At 45.8% G+C, this 26201-nt stretch overlaps 1 protein-coding gene across 2 annotated transcripts in view; it reads left to right on the forward strand.

The window, feature by feature from the left end:
* The first annotated feature begins 6474 nt into the window (after positions 1 to 6474).
* The window catches only part of otud7a (OTU deubiquitinase 7A), a 60450-nt gene continuing 40723 nt past the window's right edge, over positions 6475 to 26201 (forward strand). The window contains exons 1-2 of one of the 2 annotated variants that reach the window (XM_033014968.1): positions 6475 to 6708; positions 25961 to 26115. In XM_033014968.1, coding sequence (XP_032870859.1) covers positions 26031 to 26115 — 85 coding nt within the window. In that variant the 5' untranslated portion in view covers positions 6475 to 6708; positions 25961 to 26030. The remainder of the gene's footprint in view (positions 6709 to 25960; positions 26116 to 26201) is intronic. The other variant, XM_033014969.1, reaches the window with a different exon arrangement.

The raw sequence follows: 26201 nt of genomic DNA on the forward strand, positions 1-26201 counted from the left end.
CCATCTGCCCATCATCCCTTCACCTGTATCCACCCATCGCTTGCCAAGCTTTGCCCCATTTCCCTTTTCCAACCTTCTCCCACTGCTCTAGGCTGAAGGCTTCCAAGCTGATGTCATCTGTCCATTTCCTCCACAGATGTTGCCTGACCCGATGAATTCTGCCAGCACTGTTTATTTGTTCCATGGCAAGGCCAAAACTCAGAATAAATCCCTGTTAGGATGAAGGCCAAGACAATGAGGAAGTGGGGAGCCAAATGAAGGCAAGTGGATTTGGACAAGGGTAATGATCTCATGGGCCAGTCAATGTGGCCATTCTCCAGTCAAGACCTCAGATTGGACGAGTCTTCAGGTCACCGTATCCTCAAGCACAAGTACACACCATGCAAAGCCCAGAGACAGAAGGCAGCGCCATCCAGTCAAGTGCTGACAGGAGGAGGTGATCACTGGTATCATGCTGGCGGAGGGGAATCCACCACATTGGCATGTGGAACCAATATCTCACCCCCATACATCCCCCTCACTGTCCCCGCCCTGACCAACAGCCCCAGGTACAGGCAGAAACTCACTACTATATAGAGACACAAGTACATACCAGTGGTCCCTGTTAAACTCCTTCACGTAGGCCCAGACCACAACTTTAGTGAATAAACCCTATTGAGAGGGAGGGGCAATCTTTAAACTAAAGTGGGCCCCAAGCTGAGACAGGCCGAGCCCAATTAGAGAAAACAATTGTTAATCTTTCCCAAACCTTTATCCACACGGAAGTCCGAGAAGGTTCTAAACAGGGGCCTTACCTTTGTACCAACTCCATAACCACATTCACAGAGACCAAGTTATATACAAAACAAACCAATGTCACGTTAGTGATTTGAAGTCTGCTGACATCCTCCTTCACACTGGACACCTAGAGAGGAAGAGATTCCAATTGAAATTAAATGTCATGAGAAACAGGTTCAGCCATTGAAAGGATTGTAGTGAGCCCTACAGGGTAGCAGAATACATTGACTACTGTAATTCACTGGCACAGCAACATGCCAGCTTTGTGGAAGGGCAGCACAGTGGCACAGCGGTAGAGGTGTTACCTTACAGCACCAGAGACACAGGTTCTGAACGGAGTTTGCACGTTCTCCCAGTGACCAAGTGCGTTTTCTCAGAGATCTTCACTTTCCTCCCACACTCCAAAGATGTGCAGGTTTGTAGGTTAATTGACTTGGTATAAATGTAACATTGTCCCTAGTATGTGTAGGATAGTGTTAATGTGCGGGGATCGCTGGTCAGTGCAGACTCGGTGGGCCAAAGGGCCAGTTTCCGCGCTGTGTCCCTAAATGTAAAACTTGCCGCGTCACATGAAGTGTTCTCCACGACACTGTCCCTGTTACCGTGCCCTTTACCATGGACATTGAAACCCTGTGCACAAACAGAAAGGAGCATACAGGCAGTTAAAATACTGGAGAAACACACCATGACAAACCAGATACTACTTTAACTGACAAAGAAATACTTTGAATTAAATGAGACGTACAAGTAAAGGAACAGTAGTGACGTTTGGCCCAGTTTATGCAACATTTGGCAGAATGGGGAAGATAGTCTAACCCTGGCAGACTCTTCCAGCATCAGAGGACCCAGTCTTTGGAGATCCTGGGTGGAAACAAACACTAATTGGTCACCCCTTTAGAAAGGAGCAGAGAGGAGAAGGAATGGATTCTGGCAACACAGACAAACATACTAAACCAAATATAGATTTAGACCAATTCCAAACAAAGCTACAGTTGGGTGAATGGAAGGGGCAAGATTACTTAATTGTAATGATTTAAACACAAGTGTCATCAACATTAAACTACTTTCCCTGCAACAGCAGCCAACTAGGATAACTTTAACCAGGAAATGTAACCTGGTCCAAAACAAAGTGCTGGAGGTACTTGGCACATCAGGCACCATCTACCCGACCACAAAGGGAATGGACAGATGCTGCCGTTTCCTGTTGGGACCTTTTCAGACTGATGTAGTCGGGCAGAGAAAGTGGGAAAGAGATGGGAGCTGGACAAAGCCTGTTATGTGATTCGTGGATACAGGGGAGATTGGCTAGAGGTGACAAGGAGACAAAAGATGCAACAGATGAGAAGAGTGAAACGCAAAGCTGGAGGGAGGGAGGGATACGGGTGGAAGGGGATAGAGTGAAATATGAGACTGGTTTGGGAGGCGAGCATACAGAGGGAAGGAGCAGAGTGACAAAGGTGTTGAGGGAAGTGTTCACACCAGGGTGGGGGGTGCAGGGAAAGAGGGGGTTCCCATAACCAGGGTGGGGGGGGGGGGGTGTGCAGGGAAAGAGGGGGTTCCCATCACCAGGGTGGGGGGCTGTGAAAGAGGGGGTTCCCATCACCAGGGTGGGGGGGAGGGGTGCAGGGAAAGAGGGGGTTCCCATCACCAGGGGGGGGAAGGGGTGCAGGGAAAGAGAGGGTTCCCATCACCAGGGTGGGGGGTGCAGGGAAAGAGGGGGTTCCCATCACCAGGGTGAGGGGGGGGGGGTGCAGGGAAAGAGGGGGTTCCCATTACTAAGGTGGGTTGCTGTGAAAGAGGGGGTTCCCATCACCAGTGGGGGTGGGGGTGCAGGGAAAGAGGGGGTTCCCATCACCAGGGTGGGTGGGGGTGCAGTGAAAGAGGGGGTTCCCATCACCAGGGTTGCGGGGTGCAGGGAAAGAGGGGGTTCCCATCACCAGGGTTGGGGGTGCAGGGAAAGAGGGGGGTCCCATCACCAGGGTTGGGGGGTGCAGGGAAAGAGTGGGTTCCCATCACCAGGGTTGGGGGGTGCAGGGAAAGAGTGGGTTCCCATCACCAGGGGGGGGGGTGCAGGGAAAGAGGGGGTTCCCATCACCAGGGTTGGGGTGCAGGGAAAGAGGGGGTTCCCAGCACCAGGGTGGGGGTGCAGGGAAAGAGGGGGGTCCCATCACCAGGGGGGGGGGGGTTCAAGGAAAGAGGGGGTTCCCATCACCAAGGTGGGGATGCAGGGAAAGAGGGGGTTCCCATCACCAGGGTGGGGGGGGGTGCAGGGAAAGAGGGGGTTCCCATCACCAAGGTGGGGATGCAGGGAAAGAGGGGGTTCCCATCACCAGGGTGGGGGGGGGGGGTGCAGGGAAAGAGGGGGTTCCCATCACCAAGGTGGAGATGCAGGGAAAGAGGGGATTCCCATCACCAGGGTGGGGGGGGGGGGGGGGAGTGCAGGGAAAGAGGGGGTTCCCATCACCAGGGTGAGGGGTGCAGTGAAAGATGGGGTTCCCATCACCAGGGTGGGGATGCAGGGAAAGAGGGGGGTCCCATCACCAGGGTGAGAGGTGCAGGGAAAGAGGAGGTTCCCATCACCAGACACAATTAGGGAATATAACTAGGTCTAAAAAAAAAAAAAGAGTGGGCGGTACTCAGCAGATGAGGCAGCATCTTTGTCACCACAAAGTGAATGGACAAGAGGACCCTTCTTCAGATTGAAGATGCAGATGGGGAGAATGCTGAAGAAATGAGGTGGGCCAAACCCTTGCAACTGGTAGATGGATAGAGGCACTTTGTACCTATCCATATTCTCCACAGATGCTGCCTGACCCACTGAGTTACTCCAGCACTTTGTGTCTTGTTTTGTAAACCAGCACCTGCAGTTCCTTGATTTTCATTCCAAATCTTCCCAGGCTTCCCACTTGTGGCTAAAGGGATCAGGGGGTATGGAGGGAAGGCAGGGACAGGATACCGAGTTGGATGATCAGCCATGATCATATTGAATGGCAGTGCAGGCTCGAAGGGCCGAATGGCCTCTACTCCTACACCTATTGTCTTTGTTTCTATCTAATTTGTAGACAGCGCTACCAATGTGCAGTGAATTTGTACAACAGGTCGCTCCAATTTGTGGTCAACAATCCCACCGTGTGGTGATCTGCCACACTGCAGGCCCGTCCAATTTGTGGTCAACACTCCCACAGTGTGGATTAAGAAAGAACTGCAGATGCTCGAAAAATCGAAGGTAGACAAAAATGCTGGAGTAACTCAGCGGGTGAGGCAGCATCTATGGAGAAAAGGAATAGGTTACGTTTCAGGTCAAGACCCTTTTTCAGACTGAAGTTGGGGTGGGGTGGGGTGGGGGGTGCAGGATAAAGGAGGGAAAAGGCATCTACAGTAGGCTGTGGGAGAGCTGGGAAGGGGAAGGAGGGAGAAACCACTGATATTGGAGAATGGGAAGATGTGTCCAATGTTGGGATCCCGTTGGAGGTGGCGAAAATGTTGGAGGATTATCTGTGTATGTGACGGTTGGTGAGGTGGAAAGTGAGGACATGGAGGACTCTGTTCTTGTTACGAGTAGGGGGATGGGGAGTAAGGGCAGAGCTGTGGGATATAGAGGAGACCATGATAAGAGTGCTGGAGAAACATAGAAAATAGGTGCAGGAGTAGGCCATTCGGCCCTTCGAGTCCACACCGCCATTCAATATGATCATGGCTGATCATCCAACTCAGTATCCTGCATCTGCCTTCTCTCCATACCCCCTGATCCCTTTAGCCACAAGGGCCACATCTAACTCCCTCTTAAATATGGCCAATGAACTGGCCTCAGCTACCTTCTGTGGTAGAGAATTCCAGAGATTCACCACGCTGTGTGAAAAATGTTTTCCTCATCTCGGTCCTAAAAGATTTCCCCCTTATCCTTAAACTATGACCCCTTGTTCTGGACTTCCCCAACATCGGGAACAATCTTCCTGCATCTAGCCTGTCCAACCCCTTAAGAATTTTGTAAGTTTCTACTCAGCAGGTCAGGCACCATCTCTGGAGGAAAAGGATGGGTGATATTTTGGGTGAGAACTCTTTTGTTCCATCCCAAAATCTCTTGTTTCTCCAGAGATGCTGCCTGACTCACCGAGTTACTCCAGCAATGCGTCTATCTTTGGTATAAACTAGCATCTACAGGTCTTTGTTTCCACATTTACATCAGCCAGATTCAATTTCAGTTGTGATAAGGTTAGGGTATCATCACTTTAGTAAACATAGAAAATAGGTGCAGGAGGAGGCCATTCGGCTCTTCAAGCCAGCACCACCATTCATCGTGATCATGGCTGATCGTCCCCAATCAATAACCCGTGCCTGCCTTCTCCCCATATCCCTTGATTCCACTAGCCCCTAGAGCTCTATCTAACTCTCTCTTAAATCCATCCAGTGATTTGGCCTCCACTGCCCTCTGTGGCAGGGAATTCCACTAATAAGATTCCAAAGTTACATCCTTTTATTCTGACACTGTGCTCTCTGGTGCGAGACTCTCCCACTAATGGAAACATCCTTTTAGTTCTGAGAAACAGCACAGAAACAGCACAACTATAGTTGCACCAGAAAAGAATAATCATTAAAAACCCTGGACACTTCAAATGACAACAATTGAAAGCAAAAGTCAGCAGAATTAATCAAAGATGCAAACACAATTCAGTAGAAAGCGATAGTGTTCTCACCGACCTCATGCCCTGGAGATGTAGATCCACATCAGACACAAGGGGAGATTCCCTGTCTCTACCCGGGACCACTGCTCCCATTTACAGCCCAGGACCACTGCTCCCGTCCACAGCCCAGGACCACTGCTCGCATCCATCCACAGCCCAGGACCACGGCACTCAGACACTGCCTTAACTCCCCTTTTATACCCAGCAGCTGACAATTCCCTAATCAGCTCCAATCAAGCCAATTACCACACTTACCCTTCGCCCACCAGTGGCCAATCAATGTTTGCTGCACACATCATGATATCCACCTTTTATACATTGGATATCATGATGTGTGCAGCAAACATTGATTGGCCACTGGTGGGCGAAGGGTAAGTGTGGTAATTGGCTTGATTGGAGCTGATAAAAGGGGCGGCAGTTGTCATAGAAATATAGAAATATAGAAAATAGGTGCAGGAGGAGGTCATTCGTTGTGATCATGGCAGATCGTCCCCTATCAATAACCCGTGCCTGCCTTCACCCCATATCCCTTGATTCCAGTAGCCCCTAGAGCTCTATCTAACTCTCTCTTAAATCCATCCAGTGACTTGGCCTCCACTGTCCTCTGTGGCAGGGAATTCCACAAATTCACAACTCGAGAATGGACAACAGAGTAAGGTCAGGGCCAATTGTGAGGGGGGTGAGTGAATACAGAGGTCAAAGTGCTGTATATGAATGCGCGAAGTATAAGGAATAAAGTGGACCAAAGATTATCGAGGACCCTTTGGTCAACACAGGTGATGAAGCCTCGTACTGAGGGGGAGCGGCCGCGCGCACGGCGGGGACGCGCCGAGGCGAGCGGTCGCGGGAGCGCGCACGGCGGGGACGAACCGAGGCGAGCGGTCGCGGGAGCGCGCACGGCGGGGACGCACCGAGGCGAGCGGTCGCGGGAGCGCGCACGGCGGGGACGCGCCGAGGCGAGCGGTCGCGGGGAGCCGGGCAGCTGCGCGCGCAGGCTGAGTGCGTCTGTGAGGGAGGCGGTGAGCGGGGCCGGGCCGGGTCGGGCAGACGGTGCCGGGCAGAAGGCAGGCGGGGGACAGCAGGGCCGGGCCGGGCAGGGCGAGTCCGCGGCCTGGACACAGCGAGGCCTCAGCTCTCTACGGTTCCCGGTCGGCTGGGCTGTGCCGTGTGGCTGCTGGCTCTGTTCCCGGGCAGGTGCAGCGCATCCATGACACAGGCACCTTCTGTTCAACTGTTTTCATGGAAACAGGTCAGTATTTGAGGCCATTGGCCGGGTCTATGTCTCGGGGAGGTGCGGACATCCCTGCCTGCCTGGACACTGCAGCACGCTACTTTTATCACAAACAATTATGTGTTGTGCCTTTTCAGTAAAATGCATTTTTTGAAAAATGCTGCCATTGTGATAAAATGGGATCTGCCGGTACATTTGCGGAGTGGGCGATTAAAACAATTACTGGTGATTAAAATCCAAAGCCTGGAGTCTTATTGTGCATCGATGCAGAGGACAAGGCAGAATGTGGCTAGAAGGCTATGTTTTACTGTTCTTAATTCTATTGTGATATTGTGTCATTTCAGTTGAATTGGCAAACATTTAATTACTGACATAATTATAGACCGTATACTTTATTATATGAATTTATAACTTTAATTACAAATGGCGGTCCTGGTAATGGATTTAATTATGTTACTGGGAGTATTAGAATGATTACTGTGTTTTCATTCAGCCGTAAACTAGAGGTTTTGCTGCAAAGCCGAATAAGGCACGTATCAACATTCATAGGAGTTGAACTTTCATTCCAACCTTATTGTACTTCAGAATATCTTACAGTTAACAGCTGCAGGTATTCGGATTCAAATGAAGGCAGACCAGAATATCAGTACTTTATTAATTTAATTTAAATACAATTATGGTGAATTTCTTCAATTGCAATTATGGAACAACTTTTTTATGGATTGCATCCTGGTAGTCTAATAAAACGTTGATCAATAACAATAATCCTGTATGTTAAAAAATATAATTACAGCATAAAGTAAAACCTTTCAACCAGACAAACTTTACAGCTGGCCCTCTAAATCTGTTACTCTATGTATATACCCTTGCAAATGTTTTTTTGAATATCTAATCTCTTAATCTGGCAATCTTCCATTTGATTAAATGGTTGTGATTTTGCATGCATTATTGATGTGTACTCTCTTCATTGTGGAATGTTTTATGGCTTGTTCATTGTAAAAGTGGCTTTTGTGGCAAATAGTTTGTTCAGTCTGTGATTGTAGGAAAATATTTCCTTTCTGGCTATGCATAAGCTTTGTGGCAACAGTTTTGTATAGCATGTGTTGACGTACTAAATTTATATTGCACCTATTGTAATATGTGGAATATTCTAAAATTATTTCCTTTTTCATAAATTGCTATTTGAAGAAGGCAAGTAAAACTGAGGGGTTTGTGTGCTGAGATGTTTATTGTTACTATTTTTATAAATGGAGTTTTATGTTCTTGGAGATGTTGGTTTTAGTATATGCTATTAAATACAGTTTGAAATGTGCTTTGCCTTTTGGGTGCTGAACTTCAGTTTGCTTAATGTATATTTAAAGGACAACAGTGCTTATGCAGGTTGGAGATATTAGTCACGTAAAATCTAGGTCATCAAAGTAGCTAGACTCAAATGGCTGGAGTAACTCAGTGTGGAAGGGATGGGTAATGTTTCAGGTCAAGGCCTTTGTTATGTGTGCCTTGAAGGAAGGAGGAGAGAGGGGTACATTTTTGAAAAGCAAGGCTGTACGGCATAGAAATGGCCTCCTCAGCCATCCTGATCATGATGCCTGTCTGCTAATTCTATTTGTTTACGTTAGACCTGTATCTGTGTAATCCTTTCCTATCCAAGTACGTGTCAAAATGCATTTTAAGCATTGTAATTTTATATGTCTCTACCACTTCCTCTGACACTCATTCGACATAACTACCACCCTCTGTATGGAAACATTTGCCCCTCAGATCATCTTTAAATTTCCCCTCCTGATGAAGCATGAATATAGTTTTAGACTTCCCCACGCCGGGAGAAAAATAGACTCTGATTTATCTGCCCTTTCTATGTTCCTCATCATTTTATAAATCGCTACGGTAACTTTAACCTCCTACATTCCATCCTACCTTCTATTATCTCATAACTAAACCGCATAAATTCCAAGCAATATTCTGGTGTATTTCTTTGGCATTCTTTCGAACACTGCCGGGATTTTTCTATGATGTGGCACATACATAAGATTTCAGAACTCAAACTGTGTAGAGTTTTTGGGATGCCGTTGGACTCCAGGCACTAAGGTACAATATTGTAAGTGGGAACCTGTGTTGATCATAACATTGTGATTGTGGATGAAAGAGGAGTGGTGCTACATTTTTGGAAGAGCTTTTGTTTGTTTAAACTAGACCATGACAAGTTGGTTAGAAGGGCATTGGGATGTTTATGTCCAAAAGGCAGCAAAGACACGGTGGGTTTTAGAAACCAAAGGCCAATGTAGAAAGAATAATTATACAAAGCTGAAAATGAACGATCTTTGGGATGGTTGGAAGTTCAGTTTATGGACATCTAGGTTTACATGAATGTGAACATTTATGACAACACAATGTCCACCATAATTCTTAACATTGATGTCCCACAAGGATGCATTCTCAGCCCCTTACTATACTCCCTTAATAGTGTACAGTCAAATTTGGCTCCATCTACATTTAGATGACACCACTGTGGTGGGCAGGATCATGGCCATTTCAAGACCGAGTACAGGAAAGAGAAAGGGAGCTTAATAACGGTAGCAGGACTAACTTTCCTCTCAATGTCATTAAGAAGAAGGAGCTAGTTATCAACTTCAGGAAGTGGGTGGAGTACATGCCCCAATCAGTGCCAAAGTAGAAATGGTGCCAAAGTCGAAATGTTTGAGAGTTTCAAGTTCCTTTACTTAAATATCATCAATAATCTGCCGTGGACTGACCGAATTGAAGTTTCAGCCAAAAAGGTGCTTCCCCGCCTCTACTCTCTGAGACAAGAAGTTTGGATGTCTCCAGTGACTCTTTCAAGCTTCTACAAATGCACCTATGCAGGAAGTTGTACTTGTTGCCCCGATCAGACTTCTATCACACAGATCAGACTCCATCCACACTCCACTCTGCCTCGGGAAAACAGCAGCCAACATAACCAAAGACCTCTTTCGCTCCGCCTTGTATTTTATTCTCCCAGATCCTTTCAGGCAGAAGATACGGAAGCTTGAATGTGCACAACATCAGACTCAAGAACAGCTCCTTCCCCTCTGCATTCAAACTTCTAAAGAATCCCTCCAATCTGATTCACCTCTACCTGATTGCAGACATTGGATTTTGCCTCTGGAACTGTCACACTACAATGCTTAAAATTATATTTTGTACACTATTGTTCCCTCACTCTACCTATTGTTTTTGATTGTATTTAGGGAAAATATTATCCGATTATCTGATTGGATAGCAAACAAAACAAAGCTATTCACTATTCACACATGACAATAATACCTAAACATCTTGTTGCAGTTTGAGACCAGAATCCAGGGAGGTGAAAACCACTGGTCAGAGAACAGAAGTTAAGGAAGGGAAAGCCCCTGTTTAGGGATTTAATTTATGTTGAGGTTTGAAGACAATGATTTTAATCTTCCCAATTTAATTACTGAGTCTAGATGTCTGTTCAGTTGTCTGACTTCACATAAGGAGTGTGATGATGGAAAGGTGTTATAGCACTGGTGGAGTAATAATGTAGATCTGTTTTTATTGTCAAATTTGAGAATAACTCTCAATGCAGGCAAATTTATCAGTACGGTCTGAATTTTTTTACTCAAATTGTACAGCTCCCTTTCTTATAGTCATGGAGTTCTGCAGCAATGAAACAGTCCCCAATATTCATGGCAGTTGGAAATGGGCTTTTAAGCCATTGAGAGACAAAGTACTACAGATGCTGGAATCGAGTAAAACACAGTTTTGCCGTAACTGAGTCGGACAGCATCTCTGGAAGGAATGAACAGGTGATGTTTCAGGTCGGGAACCTTCAGACTGATTGTAGAAAGGGGGAAAGCCTCTTTTCCATCTTCTCCCCTTTCTCCAGACGTATGGTTTTCCATCCACCGTTTAGACTGCTTCATGTAGTGCTTGGATTTGCCCATTCTGCTTTCCTGACCTGGAACATCTGATGGTTACGTGCAGCCCATTGTACTTATTGAGGGTGTTCTCAATCTTCATCATGTCTGCAGTCTGCATCATGCTTCATCTCTATTCTTGTACTGCAATTCAATTGTAATTGGTACAGCAGCCATTACTACCTTGTTAATTGTCTGGTGAATCTGTAATGTTAACTGTCAAAGATTAGTGTACAAGGACAGCCACTGACACATGTCAATTTATCCCCATTTATAACGTACCTTATTTTTGTTAAAGTGAGCAACCTATTTTCCAGAAGACGTGTTGATTGTTCGCAAAACAATTAATTTTATTTTTACCGAATGGAGATTTAATATTACAATTCTAAACCACTTTGTCTTTTACTCTTCTGTTTTCAGTATCGATATGCTGACTTTGTATGCTATCTCAGCATTAGTTGAATATTCCCAATTTGGAAACAATCATTGTTTGTATTTATAGGTTGTGTGGCCTTCTAGATATGGTTGTATCTAATTATTCTTAAATTATATGCAATGTATGTTCATGCAATCTGAATACTGCTGAAATGATTGTTTAATGCCCATCCTTAATTGCACTTGGGGATAAGTGTTGTGAAAACTCATGAAAAATCAATGTGGTGGCCACATTACTAGACTAACAATTTGGAGGCCTAGACAACTGATCCAGTGACATCAATTCAGATTGCACTATGAAAGCAGGAACATTTAAATTAACTTAAGTTTCATATTTTTAAGAAAAAAACATTGGTAAACTATGAGCTGCTTTGATTATTATAAGCACCCATCTGATTCATGAATGTCCATTTGGAAGAAAATCCCACCAGGTCTTAATCAGGGAACAAAAATAGGAAGCATATTGCAGGTATAGGCAACTTGAATCGAGGTAGTCTCTTGTGGATTGTAGAGGATATAGGAGGGAATTGAATAAATTAGGAGGGCATTAACATTAAGGTCTTGAAATTCTCCAAGTCGACCAGGAGCAAGAGGGTTAGGGTCATCAGGGAAAGAGCAGCTCCCATTAGAGACCAAATGGGTATATGTACATGGTGAATTCAGAGAGACATATGTGGATAATAGTAAGATTAAACGAGAACTTACCACTGTGAAGTTTGATCTTGATTTTATGAGGAGTTACGATGAGCGATTACGTGAAGAAGGGCCGTTCGTCTGCGTGCGTGTCAAACTTCAAAGCAGCGGTGTTAAATCACAGATAAAAAGAAGACCTGAGAATAGTAAGATTGTGAAGAAACTAGAACTTCCATATGATCTTGATAGTATGAGGGTGGGAGCGGTAGGCACGTAATCATTAATCGTAACTCCTCATAAAATCAAGATCAAACTTCAAACTGGTAAGTTCTCGTTTAATCTTACTATTTTACTTCGGAGTCACGTGAGTGACTACGTGAAGATTTCAAAGCTCTGATTTTACGCCGGTTATGAATCCAGGCGTCACACACTGAATGGATTGACCATGGATGAGTGTAACCATTAAAGCATTCAGACATTACGTAGTTAAGTAAAGACACTGATGCTTTAAATGAAAGTTTTTTTTAGTTTTTTTTTAGTTTTTTTAAATGGTTACCCCTCCCAACCTTGGGGGGAAACTAGGGGACAGAACTTAAAATGGTACGTGCAAACACCCCCGGTCCGGTTATGGGTTTGTTATAAAACCGGTGGACCGTTATTTCATTTGTCCATCCTGCAGTCACTAGGATGTCGTCAAGGGGCACGTCCATAGCTCTTGCTGCCGACGTAGATGCAGCCCTGGTGGAGTGAGATTTAACGATATAAACGTTCATTCCTGCTACCGCCATTACCTCCTTTGACCATCTGGAGATGGTTTGAGTTGACACCTTCTGGTGTGGTTTTTTTATGGCTGATGAGGACCGATTGTTCTGAGCCTCTGAGGTTCTCCGTAACTCTCAGATAGTGGTGTTAGTATGTTACCACACACACAACCGTTGGTCCTCTGGACATGCCAAGAACTGGATCTTCATCCCTGGCATTCCTGGCCTGCTCTGTTTTATCAGGTTCCTGATTACGAATGTTATGTTGTTCATATTGGCGGTCATGTAGTCCAAACGTAGCTTTTGCAGTGTCTGGACTCTTTGTGCTGTTAGTAGTGCCATCAGCATACCACCTTCAGGGTTAGTTATAGGCGGTCCCCACTGTCAAAGTAGGGTTAGTACCACGCTCACATTCCATGTGCCCGTGTACCTTGGCCTTGGGGGTATTAAATTGTAAATTCCCTTCATGAATTTTGTTGTAAAGGGGTGCGTTCCTATCGACCCGCGCCCTGCTTCCAGCATCAGATAGGAGGAGAGTGTGCCTCTGGCACTATTGATTGCAATATAACTTTGTTTATTGTTATAGTACAGTTGATAGGAACTCCAAGACATCCGTTATCCGAACTGTGTTGTATTTGTTCGGACAGTCCTATGCCTTGAAATGGCCTCCTCAGAATCTGCAGACCAACAAGTTAATACGTTCATGTAGTGGATGATTGCTCCTTGTAACTGGGTTCACTAGGAGGTTCCTGCTCTTGGGTACATCCATAACTGGCTGGACTATAATTCCCAAAATGTTTTGGGGACCAGGCTTGAGTAGGCCAATCTGGCACTACCAATATGCCTGTGGCTTAGTCTTGCTTGATTTTGGTCAAGCATCGGTTTGTGAGACAAATTGGCGGAAAGCATACATAAACATTCCTTTTTTTTTTTTTTCAATTCAACTTTAATGTCATTGCACAAATACTGAGTATGGGTACAACGAAATGCAGTTTTGTGTCAGTCCGTAGTAGTAGTGCATATAGAAATTTAAAAAAAAAAGAAGATACAGAATAATCAAAAATACAGAATAATTAAACAATTGGGACGGAGGGACCGGAGAAATCTATCGGCGGGACTCCGAGTTCAGCAATGTGATGGTATAATTGTAGAAGCTGTTCCTCATCCTGCTGGTACGAGACCTGAGGCTCCTGTACCGTCTCCCTGGTGGGAAGAGGGCAAACAGTCCATGGTTGGGGTGGGAGGGGTCTTTAATGATCTTCCCAGCCCGTCTCAGACACCGTTTTCGGTGGAGGGCATCCATGGCAGGGAGCGGGGCACCGATGATGTGCTGCGCGGTTTTCACCACCCGTTGTAGTGCCTTCCTGTCCGCAACAGTGCAGCTGCTGTACCATACCGTGAAGCAGGTGGTCAGGATGCTCTCGATGGTACAGCGGTAGAAGTTGGTCAGTATCTGAGGGGACAGGTGGGCTTTCTTGAGCCTCCTCAGGAAGTAAAGGCGCTGCTGTGCCTTTTTGATCAGCTTGGAGGTGTTGAGGGACCAGGACAAATCCTCCGAGGTATGTACCCCGAGGAATTTGTAGCTGGAGACGCGCTCCACCTCAGTCCCGTTTATATGGATTGGGGTATGACTGCCTCCTCTGACCTTCCTGAAGTCGACAATAATTTCCTTCGTCTTCTTGCAGTTGAGGACAAGATTATTGTTGGCACACCAGGTTGACAGGTGCTGGACCTCCTCTCTGTAGGCTGACTCATCATTGTCACTGATCAGTCCTACCACCGTGGTGTCGTCAGCAAACTTAATGATGGCGTTGGATCCGTACTTAGGGATGCAGTCGTGGGTGAAGAGGGAGTAGAGGAGAGGGCTGAGCACACAGCCCTGCGGCACGCCGGTGTTCAGTGTTATAGTGGAGGAGGTGAGGTTGTTGACCCTAACAGACTGTGGTCTGTTGGTGAGGAAATCCAGTCTCCAGTTGCAGAAGGAGGAGGAGATGCCAAGTCCGCTGAGTTTGGTGATCAAGCTGGCGGGGATGACAGTGTTAAAGGCAGAGCTGAAATCAATGAACAGCAACCTGATGTAGGAGTTGTTGTTGTCCAGGTGGGTCAGGGCAGAGTGTAGAGCCGCCGATATGGCGTCCTCTGTAGACCTGTTGACCCGGTAGGCAAACTGATGGGGGTCCAGTGTGGGGGGGAGGCTGGCTTTGAGGTGAGCCAAGATCAGCCGCTCAAAGCACTTAGCAATGACAGGGGTGAGTGCCACTGGGCGGAAATCGTTGAGACTCCCTGTGGCTGACTGTTTGGGCACTGGCACGATGGTTGATGTCTTGAGGCAAGTGGGGACAACACCCTGGGCCAGTGAGAGATTGAAAATGTCGGTGAAGACTGGGGATAGTTGTCCAGCACATGCCCTAAGCACCCGGCCAGGGATGTCATCGGGGCCGGCAGCTTTGTGCTCATTCACCTTTCTCAGTGCATCTTGTACAGCAGAGGTGGAGAGATTCGGGGGTGGAGCAACTTTGGTGGCTGGGGTTTTGTTGTCCCGGTCAAAGCGAGCATAGAAATGGTTTAGCTCGTCAGAAAGGGTGGCGTTGTCTGGGGGAGGGGTGTTAACTTTCTGGTAATCGGCAATGGATTTGATTCCTTGCCACATGCGCCTGGGGTCAGAGTTGTTTTGGAAGTGCTCCTCAATCCGCCGTTTGTGATTGAGTTTGGCATTCCTAATTCCCATTTTCAGATTGGCCCTGGATGAGCTGTATCCCTCAGCGTCGCCAGATCTGAAAGCGGCATCGCGAGCCTTCAGTAGGAGTCTGACCTCCCTGCTCATCCACGGCTTCTGGTTAGGGAAGGTCTTTATCTCTTTGTGGGTAGTGACATTATCGGTGCAGAATTTTATATAGTCCATAACTGTTGAGGTGTATGAGTTGATGTCCACTTGTGAATTGAAGGTGGACTGGGTAGCAAACAGACTCCAGTCTGTCTGCTGAAACTGTTCCTGTAAAACAGAGACAGCCCCCTCAGGCTAAACCTTCACTGTCCTCATGGTAGGTTTCACACGTCTGATCAGAGGTGTGTATTTGGGGAGCACGAACAGAGAGAGGTGGTCAGACTGACCAAGGTGGGGGAGGAGAAGGGCTTTGTAGGCTTCAGTAATATTAGTATAAACTAAGTCCAGAATATTGTTTCCTCTGGTTGGGCAGGAAACATGCTGATGGAACCTGGGGAGTACAGTTTTAAGGTCGGAGTGGTTGAAATCACCCGCAACAATAAATGCCCCCTCTGGGTGAGCAGATAGATGTTTGCTGATAGCAGCTTGCAGCTCTTCCATTGCTAGCCTGGCATTAGCGTCCGGGGGTACATAGACTGCAGTGATAACAGTCGATGTGAATTCTCTGGGCAAATAGAAGGGCCTGCACTTTATCATCAGGTATTCCAGGTCAGCAGAGCAGTGACTACCAATCATAACAACGTCCGTACACCATGTGTTATTCACATAGATGCACAGTCCGCCGCCCTTGGTCTTACCGGAGTCCTCCGCTGTTCTGTCGGCCCTGAAGACAGTGCGCCCCTCCAGCTCGATGGCGTTGTCCGGAATGTTGCCGTTGAGCCATGTTTCAGTAAAGACCATGGCGTTGCAGTCAGCGATCCTTCTGTGTGTGGTGATCCGCAGCCGTAGTTCGTCGATTTTACTCACCAGGGACCGGATATTCGCGAGGAAAATGCTGGGCAGAGCTGGCTGGTGCGGGTTTGATTTCAGCCTAGCTCGATAGCCTCCTCGCTTCCCACGTCTTTGTTTGCGGTCCCTGCGCCGCCTCCGGGCACTTCCTGTCGGGGGAGCTGGCCCGCGAGACCACGGTGTACTGGCGATCTCCGGCGGCAGTTGAAAGTCGCTTCTGGGGCTCGTTATGCAGAGACGGCCGAGCTCTCGTAGCTCCTGACGGCCGTACAGAGTCTTCGCTCGAGTGCTCCGGGCGAAAATTAAGGTAATGATTAACAGGAAAAAAACTAAATTGCAAAAACTACGGAGACGCAGAGCCTCGCGTTGTGCATGCGACGCCATCTTGATCCTCCCCAATTGAGGGAGAAAGCATCCACTGCCTTTGCTCCTGGATCCAGCTCGCAGGACACATATCTGGGTAACTGATGGTTTAGTCTAGATGCAAACAGATCAACATCTGGTATGCCAAATCGTGTAGTTATTTCGTTAAATACTGCCCGATTCAACATCCATTCTGTGTTATTAAACATTCGTGATCCAGCATCTGTCACCGTGTTATATCTACCTGGTAGATAGACCGCTGTAACCCAAATATTCCTCTCGATACACCAGTGCCAAATGAGGTTCGACAATCTGTCGCAAGATACAGCTTTTTCACCACACTTGTGATGATATATGCCACCGCTGTGGTATTATCAATCTGAATTTGAACAAGCACAGGTTGCATGTTGCTACAGAAAACCTTGAGTCCATATTGTGCCCCCAACAATTCTAGGTAATTGATTCCATCTGTTGGGGAATTACAGACTCCTGCTCATTCCATCTGCCCCCCACAGCTCTAGACTGTGTTTGTGGCTCCCCATCCTTAGCCGCTTACATTGGTCTGAAGAACCACCGATGGCTTTCGAGCAAGATTTCCCTTGAGCTGCCTCGCGTTCGTTATCCACCATAGTTATTCAACAATGGCCTCTGCTGGCAATCCATAGTTTTGCCAATTTGGCCTGCATGGAATCTGAGTGTTCGTTCCTTTGCTCCCTGTAAATTCTGGTAATGCAAAGGCCCGTGACGTACTACTGGAAATGCAGCTACTATTTGCCAATTACACTCGCTGTTTGCCTGATAGATGGCTAGTATTTGACTATCAGGTCATAGCAGGCTTACTCAAATCTTGTTGTTTGCCACTAGGCAAAGTCACCAACATATTTACTGTGTTTGATAGTAAATCCTAGGTAATCAATTGCCCTTGTAGGTGTCAATTTTGATTTAACTGGATTGATGAGGTAACCAAGTCTTACAAACAGGGTTTTGGTTTGCTTTGACTGATGCTTCTGCCAATTCTTGGTGACTCCAAAATGAAAATGTCCTCCAAATATGCCATTACTATGTGGTTCTGAGACCTTTGTGGTCCCAGAATTGGTTTCAGTAGTTTAGTCAATAGTCTAGGAGCTGATGCCAACCCATTTGGCAGAGCCATGCCACCCACTTCAAATATCTCCTGCTCTTAGTGAATAGACACCGAATAGTATGCATCTTTGAGGTCGATGCGTGCCATGTGATCATTTTTAGAAACCAATTGAGTTGCTGTTCCAATATTGTCCATTTTAAAATGTTTATATTGCACATATGTTTTTTGAGTTCCGTAAGGTCCAGAATGATGCGGACCCTCCATCTTTTCTCTCTTTTGAGAAATATATTGGATATAAATTGGTGAGGTTCTGTATGTGACCTCTCAATGACATTTTTGTTAGATAAAGTTCCAATTTCCTCCTGTATCCATAGTTTCTTGTTGAAAGAACACCTATGTGCGAAATTTTGTGGGTGGTGATGAATTCAAAATTAACTCAATTTTGAACCCTTCTATACTGTGCAGTACAAACGGATTCATTGTGAGCCCACACCATTCTTTCAAAATATATTTTAACCTTCCTCCCACCAGTATGTGAGGCTTGTCTGGGGTGTTCCCTAAGGAACTAGTTTGGCTTTCCTCTGACGTTACTGGCGGTATGGCGCTGGTTTTCATTCGCGAAGTTTTGGAGGTTGAACTGGTGGTTATTCGCTCCTTATCCTCGCTGTGGGCCGGCTGGGCCCTGCCCCTAAAAGACCTTGACTCCGGTGTGGGTCTTCCTCCAGTGCCTGGCCCTCTAGGTGTAAAACGCCGAGAGCTGTAAGGATGCATCCTTGGCGATGGACCCTTTTGGCTAACCTGACCTCTGGTTATTGAGGCGGATTGTTTTTGCCTCGTTGTCTTCCCCGAACAGGTAGTTTGCGGGCTGGACATTGCTGGCTTTACACAGGACAGCGAACTTTGAGTTAATTGATGGTTTGATTGCATTCTTCCGAATACAATTTCTCTCAAAGTGGGCATAATACAATAGTGCCACTGTGTCCTGTTCTCTGTCAGTGAGGAGTCCATCTTCAACTCCTCCCGCAAGTGTGTGATCCCAGACCCCAGTAGGTTTAATACCTTCTGGATTTTTACTTCAGGGAAGCACAGTAGCTGGTGGGGGGGTACCTGTTCATGGTTCCTTTCATGGCCAGGTCTTAAAGTTGATTGGATGCTAGGTAATTGATATTATTAGCTAGATCTCCATCCAGGGAAGCACCCAGTGGAACCTGGATGATTGCAGAAGTACTTTATTTTGTCCATCTTCAAATCCTCCCTAAAAACTCATTTTTATTCTCTGGCTTTCGACACTGGCTGAGACATTGCTCCTGTTCTTAGTGCTTTTAATGTCTTTCAATTTTTACTGTTTTTAGTCCTTCGTTTTACGGTTTTTAATGGTTTGTAATAACTTTTTGTCCATGAGTTCTCATGTACAGCACTTTGTGGCAACTGCGGTTGTTTAAAGCACTTTATAAATAAAGTTTATTATTATATTATTATTATTTTATGTAAAGCACTTTGGTGTCAATGCGAGTTGACAAACAGTGCTAGATAAGTAAAACTTACTTACTTACTTACTTCTGCTTGTCCCTGGAAAGGTTTCCCCCCCCTGTGCTTTTGTACTCTGATTCAAAGTGGTTTCTTCCATATGTACTTCCCCCTCCAATGGGGAAGACATTGGGCTGCCCCATGTGCAAGGCTGCTGGCACGGCCTGCTGTAGAGGCCCGTGCTGATACTGTTCCCTCCTTCGGAGCAGATCATTATTGGAGCAACTTCTCCATAAGTTGAGGGAGGGTATCCCTCTTCCCCGGACTCATCTGAGTCAACGGGTTTGTCAGACTTGCGGGTGGTTTTTACGTCCCGCAGGACCATCACGGAGCTCCTCGTCCTGCACCAAGTCTTCTCCTGCCGGTTTTGCTGCCGGCGGTAATGTCGGGAACAAGACCGTCGCCCGCTACTGGGAATGCTGCGGTCTTCGGCAGCCGACTTCCCCGCGGACCGTCTCCTCGACATCTGGGCTCTGAAACTACAAAAAGCTTCAAGCCCGAAAGAACGCAGGTAAGTAGTTCAACTTTCCTTACCTGCCGATCCCGACAGCTGGGAGGACGCAGTGCCTCTGCCAGTCCTTCGTGCGCGTTGCGTTCAGATGTAATGGCGCGCACGCAGACGGACGGCCCTTCTTCACGTTGTCACTCACGTGACTCCGAAGTAAAATCTGGAGCATGTCATTAAGGAGGAGGAGGTGTTTGAAATCCTGGGACACACAAAGGCTGTTCAATCACCAGGGCTAAATGAGATCTATGCAAGGTTTGTAACTGGTGCTCTGATCTTTGTTAGCCATGGGTGTATTGTGAGAAGAGTGGAAGATGATTTATGTCATTCCTTTGTTTCGGAAGGGCAGCTGCCAGAAGCGAGTGAGCCTTGTGTCATGAATAGGGAAATTGCTGGAAAAAATGCTAGAGATTGATCAGGGATGGTTGCCATGGCATTGTGCAGGAAAATCCTATCTCACTAACGATTACGTTTTTTGAGGGTCGTAAAGATGATTGAAGGCAGGGACGCTTTTTGCTTGTAATACATATTAATGAAATGATAGTGAATTTTGGAGATATCATTAAGTTTGTTGTTGACACAACTTGCCGGTATTGTGGAGACAGGAAGGTACACAAAAATGCTGGAGAAACTCAGCGGGTGCAGCAGCATCTATGGAGCGAAAGAAATAGGCAATGTTTCGAGCCGAAGGAAGCTTGTTTAAGTCTACAGCAGAATAGGGTGGTGCAGCGGTAGAGCTGCTGCCTCACAGCTTTAGAGACCCGGGTTTAACCCTGACTACGGATGCTGTCTGTGTTGAGCTTGTATGTTCTCCTTGTGACCTTGTGGGTTTTCTCTGGGTGCTCTGGTTTTCTCCCACATTGAAGTTTGTAGGTTAATCGATCAACTATGATTGGATGGAGAAGTAGACTTGATGGGCCGAATAGCCAAATTCTGCACCTATACCTTATGAACTCATAGTTCCCTTTCGCTAGCATAAATGCATCAGTACTTTTGGCTTCAACTGTTTCTTGTCGCAAATTCTACTTTGATTTCAAGTATTCCACTAAAGCACTGGAATTTGAATTAAGATTATAAGCAGCTGAAAAAGTGGACACTTTTTCAATTTGTTTAATTTTATGATGCATTTTCTTTCTGGTGGTTACTTTATTAACTCGGGTAAAGAGCATCAAGGTTAGTTAACTGCTAAAAATGTACTTAACTTCTGGCCTTAGTCTAACAATTCTCTGATTAGAAAATATACTTTGATCTAATTGTTTTGCCCCTTGATGTCCTACATGCAGTGTGCTGCTGAATTGATCTCAAACATTGAATGCAAGAAATCTGAAATAAAACCAGAATGTGTTGAAATATTCAGCAGGCCAGGCAGTGGGAAACTGTTACTGTGGTGGATTAATGACATTCAGCATTTTCTGCTGTTGTTTGATGGGTAGGTGTCTGTTGCATATTATTTGTCAGAGGAAGCTCTTGATTTGATTTAAATTCAAAATAAGTACTGAAAATGTTTAGTGTTCTGATCCACCCAATGTATGTAAGGAAGTGTGCTCTTCATCCGAATGTTGCGGATTCAGTCAATGTACAAGACAATACTGCAGTTCACCAAGTATTAATTGTATAGCGGCAGCTGTGGCTGGCGAGGACTGGTGGGAGTGCTCCACAGAACTATTGTAAAGCAATACTTTTTGATCATAGGAATGATTAGGCAGAAATATGAAAAAATATTTTTACAGTAGGGGATGATAATTTGATTGTGAATGCAGTTGTATTTTCAGCATGCTAGCATTAACAAACCAGAGTCACTTTGGCTTTTTCAGAGTTGAGTGCTTTCATTCATTGTTGTTGAAGTTCAGAATACTCTGTAAGTAGATTACAGGCTTACTTCTGAACCTTGTCTTCTGGTTGCTAGTTTTAACATTTGTTAAACTTTAAGTAACAACCAAACAATGTTTCATTCACAATTCAGTGTTTTGAATAATAGGAAATGAATGACAACCATGACAAATATTTCCACACAACATGGCCCCTGATATCTTTCAAGCCTTTGTATATTTTTGAAGTTCAACATAAAGTAATTCAAGGCTTGTTAAGTGAACTTAGTTACAGCCAAAAAATGCATCAACTCACGACCTAAAATAAAATCAGCATGCTCAAAGCATTTAGCATTGCAAGGACCCTTTATCAGAACTGGAAAAATGAGAATGCAAGTTGCAGAGAGAAGGTGGTCAGAACAGATTTCCTATGGCAGTGAATAGACTAGTTTCAAGTTAACAATTGATTCGTAGTAGAACAAAATGATACAGAAGCATCAGCCGTTAGCCGGCAGCTTGGTGGGAGTGCCCCGGGGAGCCACGCGGGCCAGAACAACCGCGGCACCAATGACCAGAACGAAGACCGGAACTGAGGGGCCTGACTCTCCCCACAGGCCTCCCAGGGGACTGGGGAGAAGCCAGGCGGCGAGACCTGTCTGGGCAGAAGGAGCCTCGGCAGCAGCAGCGGGAGCCTCAATGACAATGGGATCCTCAGCGGTGAGGTGCCCTCGGCGGCAAAGGGAACCACGGTAGCGATGGAGGGGGGGGTGGGACAATGGAGGACCGGCGTGGGGGGGCCGACGTGAAGACCAATGGGTACCCGGTGTGGGGAAATGGAGACACTAGTTTAGAATCGTCTGCCAAGGGCATAAGTCGGTGTTTGTTCATTTGTTCCGGTGAAAGCGCTGTGCACACAGTCAATTCTCCTTTTTTCACTTTTAATTTCAAGTTTTTGTGTACCTTGTTGTGTTGTGCATGTTGGCAGACATAATTCCCTCCGAGGATGAATAAAGTTTATTGTATCGTTAATTGAAACAGTAAGGTACCGCTACAGATGGAAAACAGTTTGGCTGAAATTGTTGAACTCCATATTATATATGAAGGATCATAGCATGCTCATTGGAAAATAAGCAGTTATTCCTCAAGCTTATGCTGGATATAGTGGAAGAAGGAGAGGAGGTTCATCAAAGTGGCAGCATGATAGAAGATTCAATTGTGGCAACCAAAAGCACATGTCATTGAGGTTAATAATTACAGGTAATCCCTTCCCCTCCTTAACCTTCACCCACCCCACATTAATTTTCCATTCTCCTGGCAGGGGAGAGATCTTCCAGGCATTTCATATTTTTTTCCAAAGCTATGAGAATGGTATGAAAGAGATTCTAACCATTACAATGCAGGGCACTGAGAACACCTTGAGCAAAGCACAAAGTGCTGGAGGAATTCAATGAATCGGGCCGCATTTATGGAAGGAATGCAAAGGCAACATTTTGGGTCAGGACCCTTCTTCAGGCTGATCATAATAGGGAGAAGAAACTTGGGGAAGAGATGGGGGAGGACAAATACTGGGAAGTGATAGATGGATACAGGTGAGGGAGCTTGGATTGGCAGATGGGGCGAAGTAAGTGACAAAGGAGACAAAATGGCGTTGAAGAGATGAGAGAAGAGCAAAAGGTAAGGTCAGAGAGGGATCAAGGAGATGGAAGTGGAGAGGGAGGAGTGGAAAATTAGAAATAATGTGATGTGGGGGGGGGGGGGTTATTACTTGAAATTGGATAATTTAATGATCATATGGGTGGTACAGTAACAAAATGGTAGAGTTGCACAAAGATCTCACTTGCCCAGCAGTGAGAGAGGCCCTCCCAATCAGATCCTTCCTACATGGACAGAGTCTCATTCCCTACACAAGCTGCCATCCTGATGGATGTTGTGTGGATGAGATGGTCCACCTCGTTGTGGCCTGTGCCTTTGCCAAGTAGTTCTGGTAAAGGGTGCAGTGCGCCCTATTGAGTTTAGTCCTGAGCAGCTGTGAAACAAAAGACACACTGATCTCTCGGCTATTCTCAAAGATGTACACTGAGACAAACATACAGTGCCCTCCATAATGTTTGGGACAAAGACCCATCATTTATTTATTTGCCACTGTACTCTACAGTTTGAGATTTGTATTAGAAAAAAATCAAATGTGGTTAAAGTGCACATTGTCAGATTTTATTGAAGGCCATTTTTATATCTTTTGGTTTCATCATGTAGAAATTACAGCAGTGTTTATACATAGTATAAGAAGAGTAAGGTGACGTGCCTCAATGACTATCGACCAGTGGCACTAACGCCGGTGGTGATGAAGTGCTTTGAGAGGTTGATCATGGAGCAAATCAACTCCTACCTCGACAAAAACCTGGACCCACTGCAGTTCGCGTACCGCCACAACAGATCAACGGCGGATGCGATCTCGCTGGCCCTCCACTCCGCACTGGACCACTTGGACAACAAAAACTCATATGTCAGGCTGTTATTCATTGATTACAGCTCGGCATTTAACACAATCATCCCCTCCAAACTGGTTACCAAACTCGCAGAACAGGGTCTCTGCGCATCCCTCTGCAACTGGATCCTCGACTTCCTCATCCACAGACCACAGCCTGTTCGTATTGGTGGAAATGTGTCAGCCTCGATAACAATCAGCATGGGAGCACCTCAAGGCTGCGTGCTCAGCCCCCTGCTGTACTCGCTCTATACCCATGACTGCGTAACGAACCACAGTGCGAACTCCATCATCAAGTTCGCTGACGACACCACTATTGTGGGGCGTATCACTGATGGGGATGAGTCAGAATACAGAAGAGAGATCGAGCAACTGTCCATATGGTGCCAGCGCAATAACCTGGCCCTCAACACCAGCAAAACCAAGGAACTGATTGTGGACTTTGGAAGGAGTAGGAGGGGGACCCACAGCCCCATTTATATCAGCGGGTCGATGGTTGAAAGGGTCAAGAACTTCAAATTCCTGGGCGTGCACATCTCTGAAGATCTTTCCTGGTCCGAGAACACTAACGCAATTATCAAAAAAGCTCATCAGCGCCTCTACTTCCTGAGAAGATTACGGAGAGTCGGATTGTCAAGGAAGACTCTCTCTAACTTCTACAGGTGCACAGTCGAGAGCATACTGACCGGTTGCATCGTGGCTTGGTTCGGCAATTTGAGCGCCCTGGAGAGGAAAAGACTACAAAAAGTAGTAAACACTGCCCAGTCCATCATCGTCTCTGACCTTCCTTCCATCGAGGGGATTTATCGTAGTCGCTGCCTCAAAAAGGCTGGCAGTATCATCAAAGACCCACACCATCCTGGCCACACACTCATCTCCCTGCTACCTTCAGGTAGAAGGTACAGGAGCCTGAAGACTGCAACAACCAGGTTCAGGAATAGCTACTTCCCCACAGCCATCAGGCTATTAAACCTGGCTCGGACAAAACTCTGATTATTAATAACCATTTTCTGTTATTTGCACTTTATCAGTTTATTTATTCATGTGTGTATATATTTATATCATGGTATATTATTCTGTTTTGTAGTAAATGCCTACTATTTTCTGTGTGCTTAAGCAAAGCAAGAATTTCATTGTCCTATACTGGGACACATGACAATAAACTCACTTGAACTTGAACTTGAACTAGTCACCCCCCATTTCAGGGCACCATAATGTTTGGGACACAGCAATGTCATGTAAATGAAAGTAGTCATGTTTAGTATTTTGTTGCATATCCTTTGAGATAGGTGAAGAGAAATTAGTGAAGTGAAGTAAAGGGAGTACTAGAGGCTGGAGTTACTGGGCAGTAGTCAATGAGACAGGTCATTTTATTTTTCTTGACTTACTGGATCACTCCTTTTCACTTTGAAAGTTATGCATTTTCTTGGAGTCTTAAAATAAAAGCCCTTTCAAATATTATTGTTCAAGCAGAATAAGATGTAAACCAACAGCAATGTGTGATACAGGTATATAAACAGAAAATTATAATGTATATAGTAGACCAGGCAGCTTTTGTAATACGGAAGATGACCTTCAGTAAGGTCATCATCCAGAAACATCGACTCTCTCTTTACAGAAGATGTTTGACCTGCTGACTACGTCAAGTACTTTCCAGTTAGATTTCACAGCTCCAGTATTGGCGCTTTCCTTGGTGTGATAATGGCATGCTTTCACTCACTAGATTTCAATTCTTCCTTAATTATTCTGGCGAAATGGAGCAGATGTGAACTTCTGCTGCTTGTTGTAGTGGATTGTTTCCCTCTTTCTCTGGATCCTAAATATGAGTCATTGTCACACACTGGTGAGATTGTTGCTTTCACAGCTACTGGATGGTACAAACAGTTTGTAGGCAAACTGCTGCATGCATATTACTTTGCAGCAGAAGAAAACAAGCAAGCGACTGAGGAATTCTATCCTTCCGACACTGGCTGCAGCAAGCAGCGGGAAATAGTCATTAACTCTTTTGGAATGAATGTCTGATACCATATTTGTGTTTTACCCTGAAAGCTGTTATTTTTTCCTTTCTGTTTTCAACAGATGTCTATCTAAAAGCCTGGCGACTGAAACCAGTTGTGTGGTGGGACAGGCAGTGCATCTATATGATCACATGACTCTTGATATGGACGCAGTCCTGTCAGACTTTGTTCGGTCCACAGGGGCAGAACCTGGTCTGGCAAGAGACCTGCTGGAAGGTGAGATAAAGACTAAAGAACAAGTATCATCAAATGTTCTGTGACTGTGTAATCTTCAGAGCAGAATAGTTCAATGTTTTATTACA

This window comes from Amblyraja radiata, chromosome X (assembly GCF_010909765.2).
Source record: "Amblyraja radiata isolate CabotCenter1 chromosome X, sAmbRad1.1.pri, whole genome shotgun sequence".
NCBI lineage: Eukaryota > Metazoa > Chordata > Chondrichthyes > Rajiformes > Rajidae > Amblyraja > Amblyraja radiata.